This window comes from Epithele typhae (assembly GCF_022376455.1).
Source record: "Epithele typhae strain CBS 203.58 chromosome Unknown BXZ73scaffold_9, whole genome shotgun sequence".
Taxonomy (NCBI): Eukaryota; Fungi; Basidiomycota; class Agaricomycetes; order Polyporales; family Epitheliaceae; genus Epithele; species Epithele typhae.
In genome coordinates this window covers 511,475-538,829 of record NW_025954200.1, presented here as the reverse complement: position 1 = coordinate 538,829, position 27,355 = coordinate 511,475, and the positions used below count along the sequence as shown (strand labels likewise).

Genomic DNA, 27,355 nt, shown 5'->3' with positions numbered 1-27,355 from the left:
ACGCAGAACCAGGTCTAATTGGGGCTTAGGCCCACGCATCTAGAACGTCCGACGCACACATGTATAGTTATTCGCATCCTCCCATCCCGATCCCGTACCTCGACTCGTTCGTTGCTCTCACTGCCACCCTCCGTAGTGCAGCCCCGTCTCCGCCTCCGCGGCTGGAACCGTAGCTTGTGCTCGAGTCGGTGTATGCTCGCATATCTATATATTCAATCTGCTTTCTTGACCTCGTATTCATGTGTACCATGGCGAACCCCCAAGGCTCCAAAGTTAACCGCTGCACTGCCTAATGCTATGGTAGCGTTCTATTCCGATATCAATGCGAGCATAATAACACATCACGGCTCAGACGCCTCTACACAGTTTCCTGGGGCCGAGCAATCAGCTTCAAAGCACTGACCGCACCAGACTCCAGCCTGTCCAAACCAGCCTGGATCCCAGTAAGTCCACCGGTCAGCACTTCGACTTCGTTCGGCTAGAAACAAGATATCGCGGCCTTAGATGACGTCCAGATGGCCTCCACAGTGCGACGACGTACCACGAGCTCGCCACTCTCAAGCCATCCCGCGACCCTTTTGAACATCTCGACACCGACCTTGCGGTTTTGAGGTAGATGCACGTTTCCGACCATCGTGAGGGTTTTTTTGTCGTCCGACTTGATCTCCGCAGGGATCTCGTCGTACTGAGTGATGATGAGCGTGTTTCCAGGCGCGAGAGCCTGGTAGCCTAGGATTTGGGTCTCCTGGAACGAGACCGTGTCGAAGACGAAGTCGATCGGTGCGCCTCCGGTAATCTTCTTGAGCTCCGCAAGAATAACCTCTGTAGAAAGGGAGCGGTCGAGAGCATGGGTCACGCCGAGAGATTTGAGCAGCGGCTCGTTGCGGGGTGAGGCAGTCGCGATGATGGGCGAGAACTTGGACATCTTCGCCATTTGAATTGCTGCGCGGGGCAGAGAGATGCAGATCAGGGGTATGCCCTGTGAAGTACCACGCAAGACGGATTGGTTTACGTACCGTACTGTCCAACGGACGAAGAACCACCGATGATGAACGCTGGCTTGCCCGCGCACTGGGTCAGCCCTCCTTCTTCCCATGGCGCAGGGAGGCTGACAGACGCCGCCTGCGGATCGTGACCCCACATTCCTGTGATGACCGTGGCAAGGCCGAGAGGGATAGATGCGACCTGGTCAAACGAGAAGCCATCCGGGATCTAATTAGGGGCGACGGGTCAGTCGCGTTCTGTGCACGCCGATTCAACAACGCCGTACCTTAGCTGTGATCTCCGCCGGAACGACGCAATATTGTTGAAATGTGGCTTTGGGGTTCTCAAACCAGCCCTGAAAGAAACTGTGGGAAAATCATTAGCACCAATAACCCAGATGGTTGAACATAGTCCTACGAACACCCTGTCGCCCTTGACGAGAGTGACAACGTTGGAACCCGCATCCTCGACGACGCCGGCGGCATCTGTCCCCCCGATGAACGGGTACTCCTGCGCCCAGAAGCCATCTCGCTGGATCTTGACGTCGATGGGGTTCAGAGCGGTAGCTACGATCTTCACAAGGACCTCGTCCGGTGCCGGCTTTGGAATCGGTGAGGGGCCAAGTTCCCAGTTGCCGCCCTTGACCGGGAGGAGGAGAGCCTTCTGAGTCGACATTTCTTGCCTGAGCTAGCGCGGATGAGAGGGGACAGTGACCGTCATTGTCGAGCGTTGGCTTATATGCTCCTTGGAGGGCTCCCGCCAGCACAGAGACTGCCATTGGTGTTGACGGCTGACGAACCAATAATCTCCGGGGCACGGACGTCGGGTGAAGAAGCACTCAAACCCAGTCTGCCCTGTCCCCGACCTTCCCACGACTTGGATCCCTTCAAGCAGAGCTGACGCCGGTTAATTGAACTTCGCGCTGAGGCCGCGTTCTTGGATAGGTTTAACGATTGTATTGTCACAGAAGTTGTACCTGTGGTTCAGCCCGTCTGGGCATGACTCGTGTTCTTCCAGAGTAACTTGTATCACACAACAGCGTAGTACAACCTCCAAAACCACCGCCAGCGTCCTTCCAACTTCTGCCTTTGCGCTTCGTCGTCGGCGACGTCCTCCGGATCCTCTTCGTACTCATCTAGTGTCAAATCTACCGCTTGGATATCCACCAAATCGCCGATGTTCCAACCATGCTCGGCCCCTGTGGCCGGGGTATCTTCTTCGTCGGGAAGGGAAACAGGAAGGGATATAGAGGATTGGCGCTTGACGACCACCCAAGCGAAGTACATTACCACCATCACAGGTATCTCCACATAGAACGAGACGAAATATACCAAGGAGAAGTGAGGTATGACAGATGACCATCCTTGGACTAGATAACGCGATCGTTAGCCTTTCCCTCACTTCGGACCTCGCAAATATGAAGACTTACTGAGGATGAGTCCGATGACGCTGACGATCTGTACGTCAATGTGAGCGTGACGCCATATGTGGATGATCAGGAGACTCACTACGAAAGGTGGACCCCAAGGCCACGTCCAGCCAGCAACGAACTTCATCTCATACAGAGGGCGGCCCTGGCGTATCCAAGCCCGCCGAAACCGCCAGCTCGCCAGCCCGATGGACAACCACGCAATCTGTGTAATGGCCCACAACGTCGGCATACGGCGCATCTTGCAGGACAGTAAGACGGAGCGCACCTGATTGGATACCCCCACGATGTTCTGCAGCCAACCCCAGAGCTCTCCGTTGTTGACGAAACTGGAGCCAAAGCAGAGGACGCTCACGCTGCTCGTGGCAAGGAGAGCGGGGAGAGGGACTCCTGCGTTCGTCGTGCGCCCGAAAAGGGTTGGAGCCTGAGGAGGGGAATTAACTGCGAGGCTGTACAGGACGCGCGTTCCTGCGAATAGTGCATGGTTGCCGGCGGATAGAACCGAGGTAAGGATGACGGTGTTCATGAACGACGCGGCAACCCCTGTTGAAGCGATAGAATAAGCTTGTTTATATCCCAATGGTTACGTGAAGAGGGACTCACTGGACCCAGCCATCTGGAAAACGATGGTGAATGGCGAAGTAGTGGTTTCTTTGTTAGAGAGTCCAGGGTAGTTCCAAGGGACTGGACATGTGCGCGGCATTATCTGACTGAGCACTGCTACTACAAGTACAACATACCGTTTAGGCCCATGAGCAGGATGCTCAAAACGTAAAAGAGCAGAATCCTCCAGAACACGAACTTCACGACCTTCGGCATGGTCTTGGTCGGGTTCTTCGTTTCTCCGGCAGTGATTCCCAGGGACTCAGTCCCGCCATCTGCTCAAGGGTCAACGAGATATATTGCAATATATTCATTGTACGTACACGCGAAGCTTGCTGTAACGAAGACTCGCGCGAACCCGCCAAACCCACCCACGAACGGAGCTCCAGGAATACGCCAGTTCTTCGTACCGATAAATTCATGCTGCTGGTTGACCCCAACGTTGACCAACACGCCGAGGATGATGAACACCACAACTGTGACGACTTTCAACGATGAAAGCCAGTATTCTGTGAAGACGTGAGTACATTGCCCAGGCCGCAATCCGTGCATGCACCCACCCAGTTCTCCATATGCACGAACATGCGCTGCGTTGATCGCCACCAAAAAGATCCAAAAGACAAGACTGACGATCCATGTATGCCCTGTAGTCCAGTACTGGAGAACCAGCTGAGCGGCTGTAAGATCCGAAGCGACCGATACCGCGTCGTTGAACCAGTAGTTCCATGATAATGCGAACCCGAAGGCTGGTGAGACGAAGCGAGTCGCGTAGACGTTGAATGACCCTGTCACAACTGTGAGCATCCTTAATGAATCTTCAAATTGAAACGCGTCACGCACCTGCTACCGGATATTGCGTCGCCATCTCACCAAGGAGCAGAAGGGTGACATACACGATGAACCCAACTAAGCCGTAGCATATAAGCATGCTTGCAGGCCCGCCCTGCGCCAATGAACGACCGGTGCCTAGGAAGAGGCCCGTTCCAATGGTCCCGGCAATGGCGATCATTGAGACTTGTCGCACGGACAGGGCGCGGTGGAGACCTGCCCGTTTCTTGTTCACCGCTAAGGTAGGAAGGGCAGCGACGGGGGCGTGGGGGTCTTCCATAAAGCCAGGATGAGGCGGGTTTTCTGGGGGCCCTGACATAGGCAGCCTGGTAGACGCGTCTCTAGTCACAGAGGTAGGTGAACTTGCTTCCGACTGGGAGGTTGACCTATGGGAAGATATGGAAGGCGTATGTGTGACTTGAGTGCTCGAAGAAGGGTGAGAGGAAGCACAGCGCGCGATCTATGGCATGAGGGCAGAGGAAGACTAAGCAAGGACTATGATAGTTCAGCCGAGGGGCATAGAGGGGGAAGGCGTTGGGCAAGACTCACGCCGCACGCGTCGCGTCTGTGTTGGCTCGCGGGTCCATCACGTGCTCACAACGCTCAGCCTGTGGCAGCCCGACAAGTTGTTCAGCGGCGGAGCGTACGCACATAACGTGCTCCGTCTCCTCCTACTTGACCGCAACCTCCAGCTGCCTCATCGTCATGCAGTCGGGCGACGCAGAGCCTATTGTCAGGATACGCGAGTTGCAGAAGAACCATGCCAACTTCGTGATTCAAAACGTCGACCTCTCGTCCGTATTCCCTCAGCCACATTCGCGTCGCGCGCTGAATACTGAATACACGATGTTGCTAGCATCGCGAATTCGATCCGCCGGGTCATGATAGCGGACATTCCTACAGTGGGTGAGTGTGCGGCGTTGTTCGTGAAAGAGCCATGTCAAGTTGACTCTCGCTTCAGCAATCGACATGGTCGAATTCGAGAGCAACACCGGCGTGCTGCCGGACGAGTTCATCGCGCATCGACTTGGTATGATTCCACTGGTCAGCACGGCATGCGATGAGGCAATGCGCTATACGCGGGTGGGTCTCCTTGTTTCATTTGTTCTGCGTTTACCGACCCCATCTCCGTGGCTAGGACTGCACATGCGAAGTTCGCTGTCAATATTGTGCCATCGAGCTTGTCCTCCATGTCTCATGTAATGAGAAGGGGTATACCATGGAGGTTACCAGCGACATGCTCGAAGTCGTGCCGACCACCAGGCCGGGCGGTGGCTTCGGCTTCGATGCGGACGACGGTGGAGAGGAGATGGCAAAGCGGGTGGAAAACTTCGGTCATCCTGTGGGAAAAGGTGCGTGCATTTCGTCTTCACCATGGCATGTACATGCTGGACCTTTTACTCGACATTTAGGCGATCCGGACAAGCCGCCAATCCTGATTTGTAAACTGCGGATGGGGCAAGAGCTTAAGCTTCGCTGTATCGCGAAAAAGGTGCGCACATATCATTCATACCGCGACAAGCACCTTCTCATTGTGATTCAGGGTATTGCGAAGGAGCACGCCAAGTGGTCCCCTTGCGCAGCGGTCGGTTTCGAATATGACCCTCACAATAAGCTCCGCCACACGACATACTGGTTCGAGAACGACGCGCGCGAGGAGTGGCCACTGAGCGAGAATGCGAAGGAGGAGGAGGTGCCACGAGACGACCTCCCCTTCGATTACAACGCGAAGCCTAACAAGTATTATATGGACGTGGAGACGGACGGGAGCTTGGGAGCGCAAGAAGTCATCCAAAAGGTACGGGGTGCGGCCATTCTATCATTCTTCACGCGTATACGCGGGACCGCGCAGTGCAGCATGCACTTCTTCCTACTACCTCCTGTGTCTGTGTGCCGGCTGTTTGCCTCTGCAGTTTGTCTGACCACTGCCTCCATACAGGGCCTGGCGGAACTTCAAACGAAACTCGCTAACCTCATCCTCGGTCTCAAACCAGAACCCCCAGAAGCCGACGCATTTCAAAGCGGCACTGGCGCCCCTGTCGGCCATCCCAACGGGCACGACGCGGCCGCTGCGCCGTGGGGCGCCCCTCCGGCTGCGGGTCCCGGGAGTGCTTGGAGCCCAGGGCGCATGGCCGGTGGGTCAACAGGGACGTGGGGCAGTCCCAACCGTGGGGGTGGGACGGCCGGGTGGGGCAGCAGCCCGGCGAACGCGGCGGCGCCGTGGGGGGCGTCGCCCACCACTGGCGGTGCGGGTGCGGGTAGTGCAGCTACGGGTGGAGGATGGGGATCGCCTGGGGCCGCGGCGGGTTGGGGCAGTCCGTCACAGCAGCAGAACGGGTGGAATGTGGGCTAGAGCGGCTTGAGTGTCCAGTGCAGGTCGTGGTGTATTTGTACATTCTGCCATCTCTATCGTTGGCATCAAACTCGTACACATCTAGCGTGCGGGTCGTAGCTCTCAGAGCGTCGAAAGGAACGCGAGGAGGTCCTTCTTCGCGGTCCCGTTTTCCTCCCACTCGCCTTGCATCGCCTTCGTCAGCGGGGCCAACGCCGCCCGCTTCTTCTTCCCGTCCTCCCCGAACGCCTTGCCCAGCACCTCCCGCGCCTCCTTCGTGACCGCCTCGACCGTCCCGACAGGCGTGTACCCGGTGCGGCAGATGGGCTTGAGGCCGTCCCCGGTGCGCACCTCGAGCAGCTCGTAGCCGACCGCCCAGTTGTCGGTGATCGTGCACGCGTTCTGCGCCTGGTCGCCCGTAAACGGCCACATGATCATCGGCACGCCCGCGACGATCGCCTCCGTCACGCTGTTGTGCCCGCCGTGGCTGATGTACCAGCCCGTGGCGGGGTGGTGGAGGATGGACTGCTGCGGGGACCAGGGCGAGAGGACTCCCTTGCCGTAGGCGTCCACCTTGGCGCGCATCTCGTCGGGGATCTGGGCCATCGGGGAGGCGTGGCTGAAGATCTGCACGGGGCCGCCGGGAGGGGTTAGTAGACGGGAGCACAGCGTCGAGTGGATGGGCTTACGAATGGGATGTTCAGCTCCATGATCACGTCCAAGACCGCCCAGAGCTTCTCGGGGGAGCTGACTGGCCAGAAGGCGGATCCGAGAGACATCTAGTGCGAGCACGTCAGCTAAACCGGGAACATATCAGCACAGTCGCGCGAGACGCACGTAAAGCACCGAGTTCGGGCCAGACGTCGCAAGCGTGTCGTCGAGGAACTTGAAGATCGATGGGCCGTTCAGCGATGCCGCCTTCTCCTTCTCGAGCACGAACTCGACCGACGACGGCGGGAGGAGCGGGCCCATCGCGTACACGGGCCGTCCAGTCTTCCCGAACCAGTCGCGCACGGCAGCGACGGCCTCGGGCTCGTACGACTCCGCGGTGATGAGGAACGCGCCGGCCGTGGACTCGATCAGGCTGCGAGTTAAACGTGCGCGCCTTCAACGAAGTGATCAGGCTCAGTTGCGGGCGTCGCTTACTCGAAGACGTGTGTATACATCTTCAGGAGCGCCGCTTCGTACCCTGGGAAGGTGAACTGTGCGACCGTGAGCGTGGATTAGTCAAGCCGACGATCCTCGGGGCGGGGCCGTACCTGTTGGGGATTGGCTTCGTAGTCGTACATTGGAGGGAGGCCGGGGACCTTGACGACTCGGCCAGTGGACTTGAGACAGAACTGGATCCCGGCGAAATTATGGCTCAGCGACGTGCGCTGGAGAGGCAAGGCTGCCGAGCGTACCTCCATGCCAACCTCGTCGTAAGATTTGCCTGTGCGCGCGACTTCCTCCTTGATCTCACTGTCTATGCTTCCACGCCCACCGATATATTTGGGGCTGAACGTCTGCAAGGTGGCAGCAAGCATCCCTACGAGATTGGTGTAGATCTTGACTGAGTCCCCGCTGACCTCCCGAATGGTCTTGTGTGCGTCGATGGCAATCGACTGATAAGACAACGTTAGCGTGGAGAGTGCGACCTCGGGGGGATCGCATTGGCATGCGTACGTCAATGATCACGACGGAGGGTTTGGGCAACGCGGGGAACGTTTTGCCGGTAGATGCGCAGGTCACCTCCTTCCCTGCATCGATCGCACGCCACATGTTTTCAAAATCGGCTTCATGTCCTGGTGCGGCGCCGAGAAAGTTGCTGACGTCTCCGCCGGACACTAGCCTGGTAATACATGGTCGAATGAGCACAGTTCGAAGATTGAGTCATGCCCTAGAAGGTCTCACCGCACGCGGGACGCAAGGCTTTCGTCTTCCAAGCTCCTAGCCAGTTCCAGCGACGCCAGTCCGTGGAAGACGCTGTTCACGAGGACGGTGCAGTGAACGTCGGGACTGAACTTGGCTAGGAGAACACAGAGGTTCAAGCACGGGCGGACGTGGCCTATACGAGAGTAGCAATGAGCTCTCTGAACGGAACTGACTGCGCGAGTACCCACCCCAGCCTGCGAGAGGATTAGCGAAGATGTGGGTGGGAGCCATGAGAGGTCAGTTGGTGGATGATGGAGCGTAGCGTTGATAGTGTCTTATAGTAACCATGCCGCACCTCGACCCTCGGTTAGCGTCCAAGTGACACCATTTCGAATCGATGTCGGATCGTGCTGGCAGCGCCGGGAGTTCGGCTAAGGAACTTTCGGCCCTCCGATTGTGCTGTCCCTGGTGGGTGTGTACACATTGTGGTTGCTTTGCAAATGGATGGCTTCTCAGCAGAGCGCGAAACGCGAGCGGAGCGCGCCCAGGAAGGGGGGACGGGCGATCATGCCAGAGTTCGAAGAGGATATTCCGGGCGGCGGTGTGTCCGCAGCTCAGTCGGTTTCCGCCACGACTAGCTCGAGACGAGAACGGTGACAGGATGGGCATGGGATGGTGGTAGTGAATTGATGAAGACCAGTGCACGGGCCTTGAGCAAATCGCAAGGTCGCTTTGCTCAGTCTCAGGCTCAGGAGCGCCGCGATTTCAATTTCAGGCCTTGGCGCCGTGCGACTTTGCAATTGACTCTCAGGTCCCTGCATCGCCGTCCTCCACTTCTTTCAGCCTCTTCTACTCTCCCCCTCACTCGTTCTGCTGTTCGAGCGCTGCTGCACGATGCTCGGCTCGGGCCTCGCTACAGATGGTCTCTGCCGTCGTTCCCGTGATCGTGAGGATACGGGGTGTGCGCCGGACCTTTTCTCGAAGTGAGCGACTTTCTTCGGCCCAGCCTCTAGCCTGTACGCTCTACAAGAGAGAATCGCCGTCTCGATTCTTGCGTTTCTTGGCAAACGTCTCTGGCAACCACCACTGGCTGTTGCTTGTTACGTTGGGCGTTGCTGTTACGTCGACTTGAAGGCGCATCGTACCGTCGTCCGGGTTCGATACACTCTGAGAGACGCGAGCTGTAAGCGGTAATGCCTTCAGCGGTCGTCTTCGAGATCTTCGCGACACGCACATCCGTCGACGTTGAGGAAACGTGAATTTGTACGTCATAGAGATGTGCGCAGATTCTCGGATAGGGCTTCGGTCACAGATATCTCGCGCGGGAGCCACAGTACCTCGAGAGCATGTCTGGATCTCTCGCCGGCGAACGCTAGGACGCGAGCCACTGTCTCAGTTTGCGTAGCTTGCTCCCGGGAGTTCGCGCGGACGTCGAAGGAACATACAAGGATGTCGGGGTTGCGTGTACGGACCGCGGTATTGGTGTGGATGCTCGAGTTCGTCACGGGTGGAGCGTCTGTATCCGGCACACGGGGTGTTAGAACTGTGCACGCTGAAATCGGTGTTGTGCGCCCGAATGTATAGATGGGATGCGAGGAGATCGATGCGACGGGTAGAAGACTCGACTCGGACCGCGCATATGCCGTGGAGATCTCGCGCGAGCTCTCCTGCATGTCCGACGCGCGAATACGTATGATATCCTCCTTGTTCGGATACCTCGTTGCAGGTGAAGCGACACCGAGCGCTGCACCGGAGGCAGCCTCGTGTTGTGTTCTTCTGAAAGATAAATTCAAAGGGACTAGATGAAGCGGAGGAACACACGTGCGCAGCTCACGCCAGCATGCTCACGAGCACTACCAGTATGTACTAGCCATGGCCTGCCAAATCTCCTCGTGGGAGCGTACGCTGCCAAACCAGCCCAGCCTTATAGACGCCATGATCTTCCCAGTGCCGTCGTTGTTCGAATCCTGTCTCTTCCCCCTTTCGTTGCCACTCTCAGATCTCCTGGCATGGTCGCACTGCTGGACCTCGTTGACGATGTCCTTGTCGAGTTCATCTCCTATCTCGATTCCTCGGCCGCTCTCCGCTTCGCCTTGACCTCCCACTCTGCTTATCGCCTCGCAATCTGCCAAGTCTGGACCACGCTTTCCCCACCATTGTCCCCCCTTCTACCACGCTTACTGGACGCCATACTTGATTCTGACCCACACTTTCCTTCTAAATCTTCCCCTCGTGCCCGATACCTTCGAAAGCTGAATGTTCCCTGGGCCATAAAAGAAGACTCTTTCGGACACGATTCCTTGGCCCGAATCCTACGCCAAGCAACGTAACTCCGCACCCTCTCAATCCCTCAATTAGAGTGCGGAGCACAGGAAGCAAGCATCGTTGAAGCTCTCGGAACTCTGCGGCAACAACTGTCTTGCTCAACGAGATCTCGCTCTCCACACTATCCAAGACACTCACCTGCGACAAGCTTCACACCTTAACCTTGAATCCTCCTTCATGTATAAGCCACTACCTCGATCCATATTACACCCTCCAAGAGGTTCTGACCTTCCTGTCCTAATTTCGCTAATTGAAGGACCTGAATCTTGCTTTGAGGCTCAGGGTAACGGACGTCACCTCTCCCGTGGTGAATACAGTCCTCCCCTCTCTCTGCAGCCTGGAAGTCAGGAGAATTGCTGGGGACGTCATCGGCCCTCTTGACACGCTTGGCGTGTTCCCCGATGCTCTCCGATCTCCACCTCCCTTTCGGGGTCGACGAAGCGAGGATGTCGGACGCTCCCTCTCCACAGTTTCGGTGGCCCGCACTCCGCACGCTCAAGTACACAGGCTCGTGGGATCAGGTGGGGATGCCACTTCCCCTCAAGCAGCGCCTCGGTCGTGCGATGCACCTAGTAGTGTTTTCACCCACCTTCTATCTGGATGCGGAAACTCTCAACGTTCCAAGCTGGTCCCCGGACCTATTGAACCACTACTGCTGCACACATCCAGAAGAACTCTTTGAAGTGGTTTCAGAGACCAACCCTATCGCGCTGTCGCTCTCTTTCGATCTGCAGGCGCAGCATACACCTGACCCCTCGCCACGCCTCATGTTTTGGACCGAGATGAGCAGGTTGCGCTCTCTAGATCTGTCGATCTCTGCCGAAGACTACGCCTTCGTTCAAACCACAGTGAGCGCGGGCCGCCGCCAACGCGCTCTCCCCCGCTCACCAATTCTCGCTTTGCCCCACAGCTCCAGTGCCAGCTCCCCGTAGTCCTCACTGTGCTCCCACTCGTCCACCTCGGGCTCGAGATGCCCTTGATGCCTTGGTTTCTTCCGGATTACCTCTTCCATCTGGACGAACTCAGGGGAACCGAGGACATCCTCGCCCAGGAACTCGCGCGGGCGGGCGCGCTCAGCGCGGTCGCCGAAGAGCTCCCGCGAGCGATTCCGTCGCTGCGCGTCCTCATGGTGACGCCGTGCAGGTCCAGCCTCCCGACGGCGCGGGACCTCGAAGGGATCCGCTCAATGTCACCCGGCGAGAGACGATCAGAGGCGACGAAGGAGATACGGCAGCGCACGACGGTGGGCGGGCGGAACACGCGGTGGTGCTGGATCGAGAGGGGGTCCGGGAGTGTGCCACGCGTTGTGTTCATAGGCACAGACTCGGGGGAACACGACGAAGTGGAATCTGGATGCACCAGGGAGGCTGAGGGTGGAGGACCTTGCGTGTGTCATTGGTGACGATTGAATGGGCGGAGACCGGACAGACGACACACGGTGAGGTAAGAGGTAGATGTACGGCGTATCGACATTTCTCCGCGTTACAGAGGCGACACGAAATATACCATTTGCTATTTGGTCTCGAAAGAATTCAGATGGTGCAATGAATCATATATCGATCTAGTCATGCTACGTCCTGAGTTGCACAAGACTGGCCTCTGAGGCTGATTTGTCGAATTGTCTTCACTCACTTGCTTTTGAGACATTCTCTGTCGGGGCTTTGTTTGACGGACATGAGCAGGTCCTTATGCGAGCTGCGCGGGCGTCTGAGACACACCGGCGGTCAGGGCTTATCAAGCGCTCACCCGCGGCTCCGCCGAAACGCTGTCAATCAGCACGTGATGCCACGAAAATCTCCTGCGCACGGGCCACCCCCCAGCGGTATATAACCCGGCCCCGCGCACCGCTGTTTCCTCAGAACATACTCAGCTAGGATCTATTTTATAGGTACTAACTCGAGTCTCGCATGTTTACACATGCCACATCCTTCTAGTCTAGTCGATGACACCCGCGCTCCCTCGTATAACCGAGCACATGGCCCCTTCGGGGGTCGCGAGGACGTTTGGTTCGCGTCGTCTGCGCGCTGCTTGCAGCCGTGGACCTGCGAACCAGCGAGGCGAGCGTTCGTCTGATAGACTATTATACTGTTGCTTTTGTAGTTCTTCCAATACATGCTTTTTTCAGTTCATTCCTTGTTTTGTCTGCAATGCCAGTCTGCGGTTTCAACAAGGCGATACACTCAGTGAAACATCATTGTGTATGATTTCCATGCATATACAACAGCATGGCGTCTAGGCAGCACGAATAATGACATGTGCACTACGTAATCACCATCGGCGTCGCCTGTAATATACCCAGCCCCGCTTGTGGACCTCCAGAGAAGGAAGTGGCCACATTTGAAGGCTTTGCCTGTGAGAGCTTGGCCTGCACCTTCTCATGTAGCAAGTGCCCGATAGCACGTACTGCCACGACGTCGCACACGACGCCGACCGCGATGTCCGCGAACTGGCCTCGCGTGCCGCGCTCCACCGCCGCGGCGACCGCCTCACCCACCAGCGCGCGGAAGTCCGGGATCGGGTCCAGCGCCGCGAGGCTCGCGAACACGTCGCGCAACGACGGTTTGCTCGACGGTTTCTTCCCCGCTCCCGCCACAGAGCTCGCCCCCGCCCCGCCAGGCGCGTCGTCCGTGAAGGTGTGGGACGCGTCGAGGACGGCGACGCGGCCGGCGGCGAGGAGGCGGAAGTCCAGCGCGTGCCGGCGGTCGCCGAACGCGTACAGCACCCGGAACCAGCCCGCGGCCTTGGGGAAGACGTCGATGGGGACGCCCGCGCGCGCGGCGGCGGCGCGGACGTCCTCGAGCTCGGCCGCGATCGGGAGGGTCTCGCGCAGGAGCGAGACGAGTCGGTGGAGCGCCGTGGAGAGACGGCCGTGCGAGAGGAGAGCGCAGAGGAAGGGCTCGGCGTCCGCGTGCGGGTTTGTGCGCGCCTCGGCGGGCGTGCGGCTGTCGACGTCCATAGCATTCGGGTCTGATGGCGGGTCGTCGAGGTCCGAGGCGGGCGGGGCGCGGGAGAAGCGGAGATGGTAGGAGGAGCGGTTGGAGGAGAGCTCGTCGGTACATGTGAGCGAGACGGCGTAGTCGGCGGCGTAGGTGAACTCGACAGTCTGGAGGTCGAACGCGATGAGCTTGACGTCCGTCCAGAGGTACTTCCCCGACATTTGCGCGACTGTCAGGAGCGTCAGAATCGGCGCTGTTCCTGTTCAACGAAACGACACCGAGAGACACACCTTCGCGCGCAATGACGACCATCTTGCTCACTCGCGCCCACTCCTCCAGGAACTCGTCCACGCACTTGTCCACGTCATCCGACAGGAAGCTTACGACTGCCTCTCGCGTGTCGTAGATGATGCGCTTCGACGGCCGGATGACCGTGCTCCCGCTTGCGCGCGTGCCCACCGGCTGCTGCACGTACTTGAGCTTCACGCACGTCACCACCTTCGCGTCCTCGCCCGACCACCAGTTGAGCGGAATGACGCGGATGTTCGGCATCGCTGCCTCTGCAGCGGGCGCGCCCGAGAGGATGTCCGCCGACTGCACACACAGCGCAGGGATCATGCGCGCCAGCGAGGACTGCACCGCGCCGTACTCCGCCCCATTCCCGTGGAGGGTCGAGTGGACGTGCGTGTACGGGATTCCGCGCATCTTGAACTGCTGCTCGACCTTGGTGTACGCGACGCGTGCGCTGCGAAGAGGTTGTGAGTGCTCTGTCTCGTCGCTGAGCCTCACCGGGCAGGGAACGTACCAGCAATATGCATAGAGCTCCCGCAGGACGGTCGTCTCTAGTCGGAAACTGGTGGGGTACTGGTCTTTTGGTGGGACACCGCGGCTCCTGCCGTCGTCCCGCTTCCGCTTCTGGCCGGTGACGGGGTCTGAACCACCGTGCTCAACGGAGACGTCCCCGTGTATCCGTCCGACATTCAACCAGCCGATGTCCTCCATGACGAGGTCGTGGTTCATCGAGCTTTCGACCTCTCGCGCGCTGATGAGCGCATACCGGAAGTCCTGGTCCGTGATGACGAGCACGAGGTAGTGCGAGGGGAAGTTGCCGAGCTGGATGTACAGCATCCCTTGCGCGTCCGGGCCGAGCTTCTTCAGCTCTGCGAGATGATCAGGAGGACTGAGCTAGCAAAAAACAGGCCCACGCACTATCCTTGGAGAAATTGCGCGCCCGGAAGCTTTGCAGGCCCAAGTACTGCACCTTTTGCTCCGCCATATCCGTGATGGTCTGGCGATCGCGAAGTCAGTAAAGAAGTCGAGAATGCCGGATGGAGATGCTCACAATGAGTCGGAGGGTCATTAATGCTTGTGGTAGCATATAAGGAAGGTCGTTCAATCGTTCAGTGAATGTCGCGAATCGGGGACCTCGCCCGGCAGCGGCCAGATCCCCCGTATCCCTCAGAGTCAAGCGGCCCGTTCGCGGGTCGACCGTCACAATGACGACCTCATCCGCGCATAAGTGTATTCGAAGCGACGGAGCACCCTCTGTTCAATGGATCAGATATCAGATACGGAAGAGGCGACAACGATGTAACAACGCTCACCATTCGAGACGAACGCGACCTCGCCTGGTGGCGAGAATATGCTACGTGTATAATCCCCACGTTGCAACTGCATCTGGAAGAACTTCATCACACCCCCCGTATGCCGTCGGATGACCGCCCTCAGGAGACTCTCGAAATCAAGATCGTCCGGGTTCTGCGTACGGGGCGTCAGCAATTGGGCGCAGTCCAAGTGAGGTTACGCACAATCTGCAGCTCGCCCGGGGGCATGAACATGTCTGCCATAGCGGGTGCCACGCCCAGCGCGTCGGGCTCAGGGTCCCAGCGCACATCGAAGCGCATGTGCTCGACCTCGTCCGATGGCCGTGCAGCGTTCATGCGCGAGCGAGCATGGAGCTCCGCGAGCACGCGTGCCTTGGGTGACCGTAGCGCATTGCGGCCCGCCTTCTCCTTCACCTGGACGATTGAGACAGTGAGCTTCCCGCCGAGAAGGGGAAGCTGTTTTTGCGACTGGCGATGGCGTTGGTTCGTTGGTGGCTGTTTTCGTACCCAGTACTTCACCACCAGTGTTTGCCGATGGTTGGTCATTTCGACCGTCATGAACTCACCCCACCCCAGAGAACGCATGCGTTGGGCCTGTGCGTCGTCAGTAATTATTATTGACTCCGAGGTGGGACCACTAACCTGGAACCAAAGGATCTCGAGCTGGTATGATAGTGACATCATTTCTGTGGAATGCTCAGTATCGTCTTGATGGTTTCAAGTCGAACGCACTCACGGAGGAAGTTGAACAGGCGGACGAGAGGTGCGTCGACCATGTTCTCCGGCAGTGTCGGTCTTGGCGGAGCCCCGGGTGGTGGCGGCTCGTCGGACTTCAGGTAGAAGGTAAGACGCGCATCCGCTTCACTCGTGATGAGCCGCCTGAGCGCAGGGGCAGGTACCCGGGGAAAATCTGTTGGAGCTGGGGCACGACTGTATAGATGCGGGGGAGAGACCATGGGACTTACCCTGCATGCCAGTTTGGTCGCCGCCGACGGTGAACAGGAAGGTTACGTTATCGAAAAACCAGGCGTCGTTAGGCCGTGCACCACCCAGGAACAGCGACGCCTCGAAGAGCTTCGGGGCGGTGAACCACACGCGACCAGCATCTGAAGGAAGGCGCAAAAGAAATTATGAGCAATTGTGCCCACGATGATAACAGCGGCTGGGACTCTGACCTATTCGATACTGTGACATTTCCCATGGGACAATCTCGGACATTCGGAGGCGGAGACGCATAGCGTCCTCCATTTCCGCGAATGTTCGGTGCACTTCCTCGTCCGTAAGCGGGGTCGAAGGGACAAGAGATTCCTAAGGATGACATAGCATGCGTCGCCCGAACGAATAGAGCAGGATTAAGCATACCTTGATACATATAGGCAAGCGTCGATATGTGCCGGTCGTGAGCACGTCCAGAGATGTGAGCAAGTCGTGATTTCGTAGTCTGTCGCGCTTGTCAGCTCATTCGTTCCTCGGACGCCCGTTCCTTCGCGCTCTCCAGGAGCAGTATTGCCATCGCGGCCGCCTCCTTCCTCCTTCCTCCTGGCAACATTCACACCACCATCTCCACGCATTTCCTTCACCCTCATGCTTCCACGGACCAGCTTTCGTCCCCCAAGGCTACCCGCCGCGCCCCGACGACTTCACCCAGGCAGGCTGCCACGAGCCACAAACGGAACACGGACAACGGAACGTACCGAGCGCCATCAAGGATGTCCCTGCCGTACTTGAGGCCCTCGATCGCGTCCGCGAACTGCCTGTTCTGGTCCATGAGGAACGCCGTGATGTTCTGCGCGCGCACCCCGGTCAGCCGACCCGTCCGCGCCGCACGCAGGGGGGGCACGACGCACCATCGCCTTCTGCACCACGCCCGCGTCGCGCGCCCACTTGGCGATCGCGTACACCTTCACGACCTGGCGCTTCATCTTGACCACGAAGTCGGCGACGACGCGCTTGCGGGCGGCGTCGGACATGTTGGGCATCCTGTGCGGGGAAGAGGGGAGTTTGCGTGAGTGGGAGGGAAGAGAGGGGGGAGCGGTGGGGGAAGACGACGCGAGCCCCGGGGTGGGGAAGGCAAACGCGCACGTTTCCGCCGGTGTGAGCCAAAGCGAGGAGAGAAGGGGTGGGGAGACGTGGTGGAACCAAGGAAAGCAGTAGTCCGGGATGGACGGACGAAGAGCTCGGGGAGGATGGAGTGACCACTCACGTCTCGGCCATCTCGACGAGCTCGGCGTATATCGTCTGCGCGAGCCGGGACACGAGCTCGCCGAGCGGGATCTGGCCGTCCATGACGAACGGGAGCTCGCGCTCGAGCTCCTCAAGCCCGATTTCGCCCGGCTCCGCACCACCATATGTCCTGTTTGCGCCGTTCTGCAGCAGAGAGTACGGTGCCACGCCGTTCGCACTCGGGTGGCCATTCACGGCCGTTTCCATCGAAGGGTTTGTCTCTTGCTGCGCAGACAGACGGCGCTATTGCATGGGCCTCCTGGGTGCGGGTGTTTGGTGGGAGATGGGGGAGGGGAGGGAGAGGACCGAGAAGAAGGCAGAGGAGGGAGGGGGGAGGTGAGAGTGACAAGAGCGCGATGAAAGTACTCTGCGCCACTTGCGGCTCGTGTTGGCATTTTGGCGCCGGGCACAAATGCGTCGGGCCGATGCGGTGGCTGTACCCGGGGCTCGCCGTGAGTAAGTGCTGAGTGCTGGATGATATCCCTCGGACCTGCGCCGGTATGTTCGCTGATATCTGCGAAGGGCGATCTGTGCGAGAGAGTCGCGCACCATCGCGGGCAATCATGCGAATGCACGCATGTAGACGAACCCTCGCCTATTGCCGGAAGAGCGCGAGTTCGAGACCCACAACGGTATCGGCCCCAACCGGGACCTGACAAGCTACGTAGAAGCCTTACCGGAACCGGAATAGCCCCAGCAGCATCAGAAGCACAAATGACCCTCGACATCTCCCCCAAATGCCTGATCCCGCTTTTCCGAAATGTGCTGGAAGGCAGTGTCCTTGAAGAACAGGCCTCTCGGCGACCACAGGCATCGCGCGCGGCTCCTACAAAGCTGTCGCGTTGGGAAAACCATCTGAAAGGATGCCGGACAGTCGATCCCTATTTCCGGGCTCTCAACCCGGTGCTGCGAAACATCCGCAACCTCGGTCCTCGAAAATAACCTCGGGTCGACGTCAGTGTCTGCGTTGACGACCTTCGCATGCGTCGGAGGACCTCAGAACACGCAGGAACCGAGATGCACTAGTACGTATTATAGGAGCAACGATCTAGCGTTACATGATTAGGAAGATTAGCTGTAGGGAGTGTGATGGATGCGGGGCTCGACTGTACTGCGAGTGCGATGCGTAGCAAAGTATGCAGAAGAGGGAAGGAGGAAAGCGAGGTATACAGAGAGCGTAGTGAGTGTGCTAAGCGGATGAGTGTAAGATGATACAATGAAAAGCGACACAGAGTCTGCTGCCATTTCGTGCCCATTACCGTCAGTCTAAGCGTCAGTGTGGTATACCCAGGAGCCGTGTGTCTCTCACAGTACCTGCCGGAGCGCTATTATACCAGATCGTGGCGGGCCGTGAACGTCATCAACATGTACACATAGAAGGAAGACGCGTGCCACCACGAGATGAGGTTGCGAGGGGTATGGCAACCGTGCCATCACTACCAAACAGGCGGATTCATGAAGGAGAGGAGAGCAGGCTTGGCGTGACCACAACGGCGATCGTCAGACGACGGTGATATCGTCCGACGGTGGTGATGTCGTCAGGCCGCGGGGGAAGCGGGGGAGTGCTAGAGACGTGGAGGGATCCGACGGCGCAAGACGCGGTCTGATGGGACGACCGCGGCGAGTGAGCGGACGGCTCCCAAATCCAGAAGCAAAACGCGACGCACCACGACCCGCGACGTCGCGCGCGTCCCCACGCGAAACGCACTCCAGCAGGCACGAGCGCACGCAGCGGCTCACCGGAGCATGCGCAGCTGCTGCACCATCACCATCGAGTCCTGCGTCATCCGCTTCCCGTTCTTCTCCACCACCCACTTGCGCGTGAACGCGCCCACGGCGGGCGCGACCCGCACCGTCGAGCCCGGCTCCTGCTGCGCGGCCGGCGGCGGGCTCGGCGTCGTCTTCCGCGCGAACGCAACGTGCGGCACGGGCGACACCGCCGGCGGGCTGACGAGGACCGGGCGGTCGAGCATCGGACGCATGGCCGGGAGCTGGATGGGCATCGGGGGCGCCTTGGCGATGGGCGGGAGCACGGGCGGGTCGTCGCTACGCGTGCGCGACCGCTCGCGCCCGTACCGCGTCTCCGGGCGCGGGCGCGACGCCTCGCGCCGCCGCGGCTCGTCGCGCTCGACGGTCCTCGCCCGCTCCCGCTCCTTCTCCTTCTCTTCACTGTGGCGCCGGACGGGCACGGGCGGTGTCGGGCTGCCGCGCCGGCCCTCGAGCTTCTCCCAGCTCTCCTTGCGGTACGAGGCGACCTTGTCTCCGTCCCCGGGCGCGCCCCGGCGCGAGGTCTCCGCGCGGCGCGCGCTCTCCGACCGCTTGAGCACGTTCGGGGCGGACGCGGCCACGAGCAGAGGGGGTGGAGGTGGGGGCAGCACCTGCGCCTGCATGCGCGGCCGCGAGACCGAGCGGCGGGGCGGGGCGGCTTGGATCTCGACCAGCTGCCGCTCGTCCGCGGACATGTCGAGGAAGGTGTGCGAGTCCGCGTTGGGGCTCCTCACCACCGTGCGCTCCTTCTCGCGCCCGCGACGGGGCGGGGGCGGCAAGGCCGTGGGCGGCGCGGTGGCGAGAGGCGACGAGGCCTGCGCCAGCTGCCACTCGCGTTCCCGCTCCCGCTCGCGGAACCGCGCCATCTCGAGCGCGTCGGCGCGGCGCACGGGTGCGGAGGCGGGAGGAGGGCGCGCCGTGGCGGCATCGGAGGCGGACATGGACGGCGCAGGGGAGGAGGGGAGGCCGGTGGGGCGGCGCATGTGCATGTACTGCTGCATGCCGCGCACGGGGGCAGAGTTGGGGGTCGAGGGCGTGTTGGGCGTACCGGGCATCGGTGTCGTCATGGACATCGGAGACGAGGCGGCGGCGAAGGGATGCGGGGGCACTGGGAAGGCGATTGGGGACGAGTTTTGCTGGCGCGGGTGGTCCGGGGGTGGGCGGGAGCGTTCGCGAGTAGAGATGCGGGTGAGTGGGGGCATTGGAGGAATGTCTTCCCTGGAGTGGTTAAAGGACGGGTCGGAAATGGAAAGACGCTTGAGGATGGCGGCGGAGACACTGCGAGAGCGGGTGCGAGGGGTAGTACGGTTCTGCTGGTTTGACGCGTCGGCGAGCGCGGACGGTGGGGCGAAAAGAGGGAGAGGCTGGTCGCGTGAATGGGAAGGAGAGCTGTCTGAAGAAAGAGGGACAAGGCTGCTCGACGGGGCGGCAAGAGAGTCGCCAGCGACGAAGCCAAAATTTGGATCTGGAAGGCGCCTGGGGCGGGGAGAGGAGGCTGAGGCGGAGCGTTTGAGAAGTTTATGAGCCGGAGGAACGGCGGCGAGCCAAGGATGCGGGGTGGGCCGAGAGCCGGTGGGCATCGTGTGTTGTGGAGAGAGCGAGACGGACGACGGTTGGGGCGGCAACGGGGGAAGCAGGGCCGCGGTCGCGAGCGCGGAGAACGGGTGGTCGGGCGTGGCTGATTGCAAATTGTGCGCGTCGATTGAGCGTGCGCGCTGGAGCTCGGTGCTGAACGCAAAGGCGGGCGCGGACGAGCACTGGGCGCGGACGAAGGGGCAGAAGGTGGCGAGCGAGGCGGCGCGAAGGGGGTATATCAGTCCCCGACCGGCAGCGGGCGGTGGCCAGCGCGGGTGGTGTCGAGTGCGCGAGTCGATGGTCTCGTCCGTCTAGGAGCGCGGTGATGCCTCCGGTGGCCAAACGCTCCAGGCTTCTGATCGAGCCTCGTCGGGATGGCGATCGCGCACCCGAGCCCAGCAGCCAAACCACCCGATCCGCCTCTGCCCTGATTCCATCACTGGATCGGCCGCGCTCAGCGAATGCTCACAGCGGCTCCGACGCGTAGCATCCGCGACGACTCAGCGAATCGTGTCCCTTGCGGCTCCATTTAAATGCTTCATTTACCCGCTGCGCGACCTTCACCCTTGTTCACACGTGCCTCCTCCAACTGCCGCTGCCTGCCTGCTACGATGCTGTTGACCTGACACCATGCCTGCTAGCCCCTTGGACGCACATACTTGTCACGCTTACAAGCTGTAATGTTGCATCCTGGCAAACGCCTCCATCAGTTGGAAGGCGCCGCTCCCCCGCAGCGATCCCCCGCCGAAATGCCGTGCGCATCCGCACCCTGCAATACATTCATGAGAACGAGAGCTGAGAGAACGCTTGAAGAAGTCCGCCGCCGGATTTCTTTGTCCGAGCACCGACCGTGAGGCTAGCCGGCTTCCCGCCAGTTCCCGCCGGGTGGAAAACGGTATAACCACCCCGCAGTCCTCGTCGAACGCGTTCCAAACTCCGGAGCTCCGGCCTCGCTGACATGTTCCGGGTGCAGCCATTCGCCGGGCCACGCTGGTGAGCTGATTCAAAGCGGTGCCATCTCGAAGCTAGTGCCAGCCGATTCAGAGACCTCGTGCCAGCCTAAACCCGCCGGTGTTGCAACCCGTCGTCCTTCGCACGCGCGACAGTACTGTTCGATAACGGAAGCAAGCGGATACTTGCAGCTTTTTGGCTGGCATCTTTCGTGAAGACGGCCTGAGGGACCGCGAGCGCACAGTTCCGACGGAAATACTACAGTTGAAAATACTTTGTCTGCGGCTGCTGCACCGGGAATTAATTACTGGCGAGGACGATGATCAGCCGAGATAACGCGCAGTCCTGTTAAGAGTGTTCGCTTTCAAGATTAACCCTGAATGAGGGCGAGGAATCATTAGACCATATGGTTTGCTTCAACGCGACTCTATGGCATTCACACAAAATGCAGATTCGGGTCAATGGTGCATCTGCACGCATCTACATACTGTATAGCCGACAGCTACCATCAGATCAGTGGCTAGGATAGGCGGTGGTCGACCCAAACCCTGAGATATGGTAGTCACGAGCACGCCTCGAGGTTTCCGTACTCGCCGATTCCGCACACTCACTGGTGCTGGCTGCGAGGCGAGATCTAGGCAACTACCCAGATCTCGACAGACCACCACTAACATTGTCTCCAAGAGTCGCACTGAAGGCACTGGTGACCGACTGGCTGCGACCAGATTCACGCATCGCCTCTCATGTGGTCACTCGTGAGACGCCACGCTGATGACGAGTTCGCGTTCGAGTTCGCAAGCGCTGGTACAAGTGAGTAAGGTACATGCAGCGGGGCAACTCATCGACAACCAAACGACGGGACAACAAGTACAAAGACAGCCAGAATGGCGGGAGGGACCTATAAGTGTAATCCAAAGCTGTGGTCAATATAAGTATGCGGTGGGGTAACCTAGGGCAATGTGCATATGTCAGAAGCATAAATGAGACGGCACCGAAGCAGGGGGACGGCTGGAGCGGTGGATTCCTGGATTCGGTTCGAGCGGGGGTGACGCGTGTGAGGGTGGAATGCGTAGTCCGAGAGAGCGCATGTAGTGGGACGGGGTCATGTCGGAGGCCACGCGTACGCGGGTCCCGTCGTGCCGCCAAACACTGACCGAACGAGCGCTGACGCTGTGCACGTCGCACTGGTCCATGTATCCGCTAGGGCTTCTAACGGACCGTGGTGGTAGAGGTTGCCAAGCGCCGTGAGGATAGACCATGGTGGACATGTGGGTATCAAAGATGAGGTGGTATCGTGGGTTTCTAGGTGGACGTAAAGGTCGGGGTTGAACGTGTCGTAATACGTTGTGAGGAAGAGCTTGCGTGCTTGAACATGGGCATAACTTCACTTATCGTCAGCAGGCGCCGCACGTGATAAGACTGGTTCCAACGCACCGAACCATCAACGCGAAAAGCAAGATCTGAACGATCGCGAAGCCAACGAGGTAGCGCCAGCTAGGCACGGTCCAGACGAACTGGACCTTGGCGCCACTCACGGGCTGGTCCCGAAGGAAAGTCGATCAACAACTACACCTGCACCAGGACGATGGTGGTGACTCACCAGGAGAGCAGCGGCACCATTCCCAACCTTCTTGAATGGAGACCACCGGGTCCGGTCTTTGAGCGCCTCGGCCTCGGCCTGCTGCGCGAGCGCGAGTTTGTGCATGACCTTGTCGCGGTTCCGTGCAGCCGCATCGCACTGCTCCTGCAAAGCGGCAGACATGCGTTCGTCAAAAACCGCGCCGTCGCTCGACCTAGACACCGTGGGGGGCAAGGGGGGCGCGAATCAGAAGGGTAAATACCTGGTGGAGCTCGCGCACGCGCAGAGCGATACGGTACCTGTCAGCGTCCCGGATGTCTGCGCGCATGCTTGACACGGTGTCGTTCATGCGCGCGAGCGCCTCGTGCCGCGAGCTCGGCGGATCGAGAGAGAGCAACGACGAGTCGTCCGAAAGCACTTGCGGAGGGGTTGGATCTTCCACCGGGCGACCCATGGCGTCGAGCATGCGCACTGCGCTCCGGTTGCGGGGGGTGCCGTTGAGCAACGTCCGGCTGCTCTTGCGCGAAGGCGACTTGGGAGGAGATTGTTGCTCGAGCGTGGGGAAGGGTTCAGCATTCGGTTGCACGGGAGGAGCGGGAGGCGCCTCAACAGGAGTTTCTTCGCGCCCATACGCGTCTAGGACACGGATTGGGGGAGCAGCGTGCTTCTTCTGGATGCGGTCCCGCATCGAAGGCGGTGTAGGGGGGACTTCAACCGAAGACTCAACTGTTACCGCGGAAGCAGAAGCGTTGCCAGAACTGCCGTTCGCCACCGCGGGACCGTTCGTGGCCGCTAGTTCTGAGGAATGCTCGTGCACGCCTTCTGATGCTGTCTCCGACTCAATGTCAAAGCGAACCCTCAACAAGCTGCCGCGCCTACTCTTCGTCCCTGGGGGAGCTGGCGTTGCGATCCATCCTCCTGGAGGTGCCGGAGTTTGTGCAGAAAGCGTGCTGTTCCTGGACAGTGTGGATGGTGGAGTCGCAAGACCACTATCCGAGCTTCCGTCCCCGATAGCTTGTGCCGGCTCTTTGGAACTTTGCCGCGAAGGTGCAGGTGTAGCTAACCATGCGCCAGGCGGACGTGGCGTCTTGAGAGTAGTGAGATCCCCTGGGCTTGGATGATTGGCGTGCATGTCGTCCTCCTCATCAGAAGATGGCGGACCAGGGAGGGCTGGCATTCCGCGTGGAGGCGGAGGCGTCTCGAATTCAACTTTGGGGGTAGAGAATTGCGGACGTCTAGGTGGTGTCTGCAGAGTGAACATGGGCGCAGGATCTACAGCGGGGGGTGTGAGAGGAGGTGACACGAGAGGGGATTCGGGAGTTTGTTCTGGCTCAGAGAGTGAATGCCCTTGTCCATTCAGGGATCCCGCAGGTGTTTCGAAGGTAGACGTCGAGTGGAATTCGGAAGTGGATGCCGAAGGTGTTTCAGAGGCAGGAACCGGTACTACTTTGACGGTGGGGGTACTTGACGCGACCCTCGACTCGTCTTCGCTCGCTACAAGAGACCTCGATCAGTAGAGAGGCAGTAGAGTAAATCGATCAGACTTACTGGAAGAGTGCTCGTCGCGATGCTTTTGGTTTTCCGCCACATATTCTTCCTCTTCCCCCACCATGGGCACTGGAGGAAGATCGACGTCGCCGCCGACATCAATCCGAGGTGGTATGCCCCCAATCGACTCTGCAAACTCAGTTACACTCCGCCGATGGCTAGATTTCTTGCCATTCCTGTCCACTGGCTTGGGAGCAGGAGTTGTGGAGCCAACGAGACTTCTCCGGGGAGAACGAACTGGGATGTGGCTGGGTGTTGACGAATGGGCCGATAAAGAGCTACGACTGAACGATTTGTGAAGCGGTTTGTGGGGTGTTTCGCCGTGATCCAATTCCAACGGAGGCAGGTTGACTTTATGGTGGGGAAAGGACCATCCATGAAACGTCCCATGGCCAGCCTGTGGTGAGTCCACTAAACGTGTCGACGGAGACGATATCTTCGAATGGGAGGACGGAGTTGAAACATTGGGGTTCAGAGGCTTGACGCCATGTGTGTGCAGGGATGAAGATGGTGTGGACTTGGAGGTAGGAGGTAACGGAGACCGTGGCCGGGGAATGCGTTCCCCTACAGGGGAATTGCTCCGGGCATGAGGGCTTGGAACTGTCAAGCTGTTGCGATGTGTGCTACTATCTGTTCGTTTTCGACGCTCCGATTCCGGCATGTGATCCAAGGGTCCTGTGGGCGAATTTGGACGAGACCTAGGCAAAGGAGAGATGGAATGTCGATGGAACAGAGGATTGCTCCAATCAGGACGAGGCGAATTCCAGTTGCGTTCTCGCAGGTGTTCGACTTCGTGCTCAATCTCATCCTCCACGTCTTTCCCAGACACAGAACTCGCCGGAGATCCGGATCGAGAACTTGAAATAGAGCCAGATGATCCATGCTTATCCAACGTCATCTTAACGGAAGGAAGATGCTGCAAAGCCGACCCCGGACGCGATGGTGTGCTGATCGTACGCGGGCGTTCACCAGCCTTCAAGCTGAGACTGGAAGAACTACGGTGGAGCTGGGGATGCGGACGATTCCACTCTCTCTCGCGCTCCTTGCTGTGATCATCTTCGAGCTCTTTCGATCGTTCTTTCACTAGAACAGAGGGATGAGAAAGGAATGAGGAATATGACATAAAAGACTCACGATCCGTTTTCGACAATATAGAGCTTGCGCGAGAAGACGAACGGCTTGAGTCCATGCTAGCGAGCGACGCAGAGCTACTTGGTCGGCTGAGGTGGCGTGACGGGCTCGCCCGCTCGCCGCCAGGAGAGGCCCATGAGTGGCGATGCGAGCTCTCGTGTTTGGGAGGATGGGCGGGTGACTTTGCAGTTCGGTGGATAGGGGAGTTCCAGCCACGCTCTCGCTCGTGTATCCGATCACGCGTTATCTCGTCTTCTCGGTCATGATCTGATTATGAATTAGCCTGGATCAAAGTCACAACGCATCTGACCTACAGTCGTCGATAGACATGGACGAACTAGCGCGCGAAGCTGTAGAGCACAACGTGAGATGACAAGTTTTCAACCATGACAAGGAGCTTACAGGTCGCCTCAAAGTCCTCATTCCCCCTTTGAAGAGACGCGGGTAAGAGTGGGAGCTTGTTCAATGAATGCGACTTAGAGTGAGAGCTCCAAGAAAGAGGTCGCGGTGATGGTCCACCGTGAGGCTGAGGGCGAGGGGTTAGACCGGCTGAACGTTTCAGTGAAGGTGTGCTTGTATGTCTCTGTCTGGGAACAGTGGCACTCTCATAACTATCCATTCCATGGAGCGCGTTTTGCATTTCTGAGTCTTGGTCCATGAGATCTATCACAATTGTGAACATCAAAAGAACTCATGAATCCAAACAAATTGCACTCACTTGACTCCATTCCGAACTGAGCGGAAATTTGGAAAGTACGCATGGGCGTACTCGTCGCGCGCGGGGGGTATTGGCCGAGTGGTTGTCGGGGAGAGACGACTTAATGGCGGTGTAGGTGCTGGAGTCTGGAGGAGGCATGGACATGTCGATGACCATTTCCTCAGTGGAAAGCGAAGGCAACGCAGATGTAGACTGGTTCAGGCGTTGTCGCAACGCGTCGAAGGTAGAGGCGGCGGACCGCAGAGACCTCCCAGAGTGATCGGAAAGTCCTGTTGTACTCAGCTCGCAGGATGGTGGGTGATGGATTGGGATACTCACTTGACTTGTCCGCTTCCTCATCGCTGAGAACTTGCCTGCTCGCCTTATGCCTCGCACGCTCCTCAAACTTCGGGGTATTAGACTCCACCTCACTCCCATCAATACTATTCCGGCGAGGTCGTGATGTTTTCCGTGGCGTGTTGCCGGCTTCGCGCAGCGCGTGTGAAAAGAGTTCCTTCAAGCTTTCGCGCACAACGCTAGAAGCATTCGTGGATGGAGGAGGCTCAAAGTCGGAGTCGATATCTGACGTAGAGGGGAACGACATATGTCGAGATGCAGACGCGACTGGCGCGCCGTTGACGGGGGAGTTGGGGACGCGAGCGAGGAGAGCGCGCAGCCGTGCGGTGGGGTTGTCGGAGGAGGGGATGGAAGACATCGTGTTTTTCGGAGATGACTTGTCGGGGATCGATGCTGCGCCCATGCGCGGGGTCGATTCTGCGTCTTCGTCGTCATCTTCGGCGCGCAGGAAGTCGCTGTTCTGAGTTGACGGGCCGGCGATGGGGGTGAGAGCCTGATCCTGGTACAGCAGCGTGTGACGCGGGAGGCGGAGACGTGGAATAGAAGTGGGAGGCGACGCGTCCATGGCGTCCCCGGGGACGAGAGCGGCGTCAGAGGGAACGTCGGTGGTGGAGGAGAGCGAGAACAGATGT

The 27,355-nt window shown here is 59.1% G+C and overlaps 8 protein-coding genes across 8 annotated transcripts; 2 read left to right on the top strand and 6 right to left on the bottom strand.

Annotated features, from left to right (window-relative positions):
• Positions 1-358: 358 nt before the first annotated feature.
• Positions 359-1,659, bottom strand: BXZ73DRAFT_42596 (GroES-like protein; the record flags this gene model as incomplete). Its single annotated transcript, XM_048018986.1, has 5 exons — positions 359-478; positions 542-942; positions 1,017-1,212; positions 1,271-1,349; positions 1,406-1,659. The coding sequence occupies 5 exons, from the start codon at positions 1,657-1,659 to the stop codon at positions 359-361; spliced, it is 1,050 nt and encodes a 349-aa protein (XP_047880513.1).
• A 353-nt stretch (positions 1,660-2,012) lies between these two features.
• BXZ73DRAFT_42722 (amino acid permease/ SLC12A domain-containing protein) lies at positions 2,013-4,124 on the bottom strand (the record flags this gene model as incomplete). Its single annotated transcript, XM_048019012.1, has 8 exons — positions 2,013-2,353; positions 2,465-2,618; positions 2,682-2,956; positions 3,017-3,097; positions 3,154-3,291; positions 3,340-3,525; positions 3,577-3,801; positions 3,857-4,124. 8 exons carry the CDS (start codon positions 4,122-4,124, stop codon positions 2,013-2,015), a joined length of 1,668 nt encoding a protein of 555 aa, XP_047880512.1.
• A 425-nt stretch (positions 4,125-4,549) lies between these two features.
• BXZ73DRAFT_42670 (RBP11-like subunits of RNA polymerase) lies at positions 4,550-6,197 on the top strand (the record flags this gene model as incomplete). The annotated part of the gene is made up of 7 exons (XM_048019001.1): positions 4,550-4,638; positions 4,701-4,750; positions 4,806-4,927; positions 4,983-5,196; positions 5,257-5,336; positions 5,388-5,642; positions 5,784-6,197. 7 exons carry the CDS (start codon positions 4,550-4,552, stop codon positions 6,195-6,197), a joined length of 1,224 nt encoding a protein of 407 aa, XP_047880511.1.
• A 102-nt stretch (positions 6,198-6,299) lies between these two features.
• BXZ73DRAFT_98928 (UDP-Glycosyltransferase/glycogen phosphorylase) lies at positions 6,300-8,321 on the bottom strand (the record flags this gene model as incomplete). Its single annotated transcript, XM_048027838.1, has 9 exons — positions 6,300-6,803; positions 6,866-6,955; positions 7,014-7,260; positions 7,323-7,378; positions 7,436-7,516; positions 7,580-7,780; positions 7,842-8,007; positions 8,070-8,223; positions 8,279-8,321. 9 exons carry the CDS (start codon positions 8,319-8,321, stop codon positions 6,300-6,302), a joined length of 1,542 nt encoding a protein of 513 aa, XP_047880510.1.
• A 2,435-nt stretch (positions 8,322-10,756) lies between these two features.
• BXZ73DRAFT_75582 (uncharacterized protein) lies at positions 10,757-11,757 on the top strand (the record flags this gene model as incomplete). Its single annotated transcript, XM_048022236.1, has 2 exons — positions 10,757-11,203; positions 11,266-11,757. 2 exons carry the CDS (start codon positions 10,757-10,759, stop codon positions 11,755-11,757), a joined length of 939 nt encoding a protein of 312 aa, XP_047880509.1.
• Positions 11,758-12,615: 858 nt separating this feature from the next.
• BXZ73DRAFT_98926 (MED14-domain-containing protein) lies at positions 12,616-17,325 on the bottom strand (the record flags this gene model as incomplete). The annotated part of the gene is made up of 15 exons (XM_048027837.1): positions 12,616-13,520; positions 13,582-14,036; positions 14,097-14,451; positions 14,501-14,579; positions 14,634-14,836; positions 14,896-15,049; positions 15,100-15,489; positions 15,538-15,581; positions 15,632-15,805; positions 15,861-16,001; positions 16,071-16,203; positions 16,258-16,336; positions 16,590-16,681; positions 16,743-16,875; positions 17,099-17,325. 15 exons carry the CDS (start codon positions 17,323-17,325, stop codon positions 12,616-12,618), a joined length of 3,564 nt encoding a protein of 1,187 aa, XP_047880508.1.
• A 5,188-nt stretch (positions 17,326-22,513) lies between these two features.
• BXZ73DRAFT_88725 (uncharacterized protein) lies at positions 22,514-24,251 on the bottom strand (the record flags this gene model as incomplete). Its single annotated transcript, XM_048025061.1, has 5 exons — positions 22,514-22,793; positions 22,846-22,905; positions 22,943-22,977; positions 23,012-23,204; positions 23,290-24,251. 5 exons carry the CDS (start codon positions 24,249-24,251, stop codon positions 22,514-22,516), a joined length of 1,530 nt encoding a protein of 509 aa, XP_047880507.1.
• A 1,495-nt stretch (positions 24,252-25,746) lies between these two features.
• On the bottom strand, positions 25,747-27,288 carry BXZ73DRAFT_88724 (uncharacterized protein; the record flags this gene model as incomplete). The annotated part of the gene is made up of 5 exons (XM_048025060.1): positions 25,747-25,850; positions 26,273-26,332; positions 26,388-26,437; positions 26,485-26,512; positions 26,706-27,288. The coding sequence occupies 5 exons, from the start codon at positions 27,286-27,288 to the stop codon at positions 25,747-25,749; spliced, it is 825 nt and encodes a 274-aa protein (XP_047880506.1).
• Between the last annotated feature and the right edge of the window lie 67 nt (positions 27,289-27,355).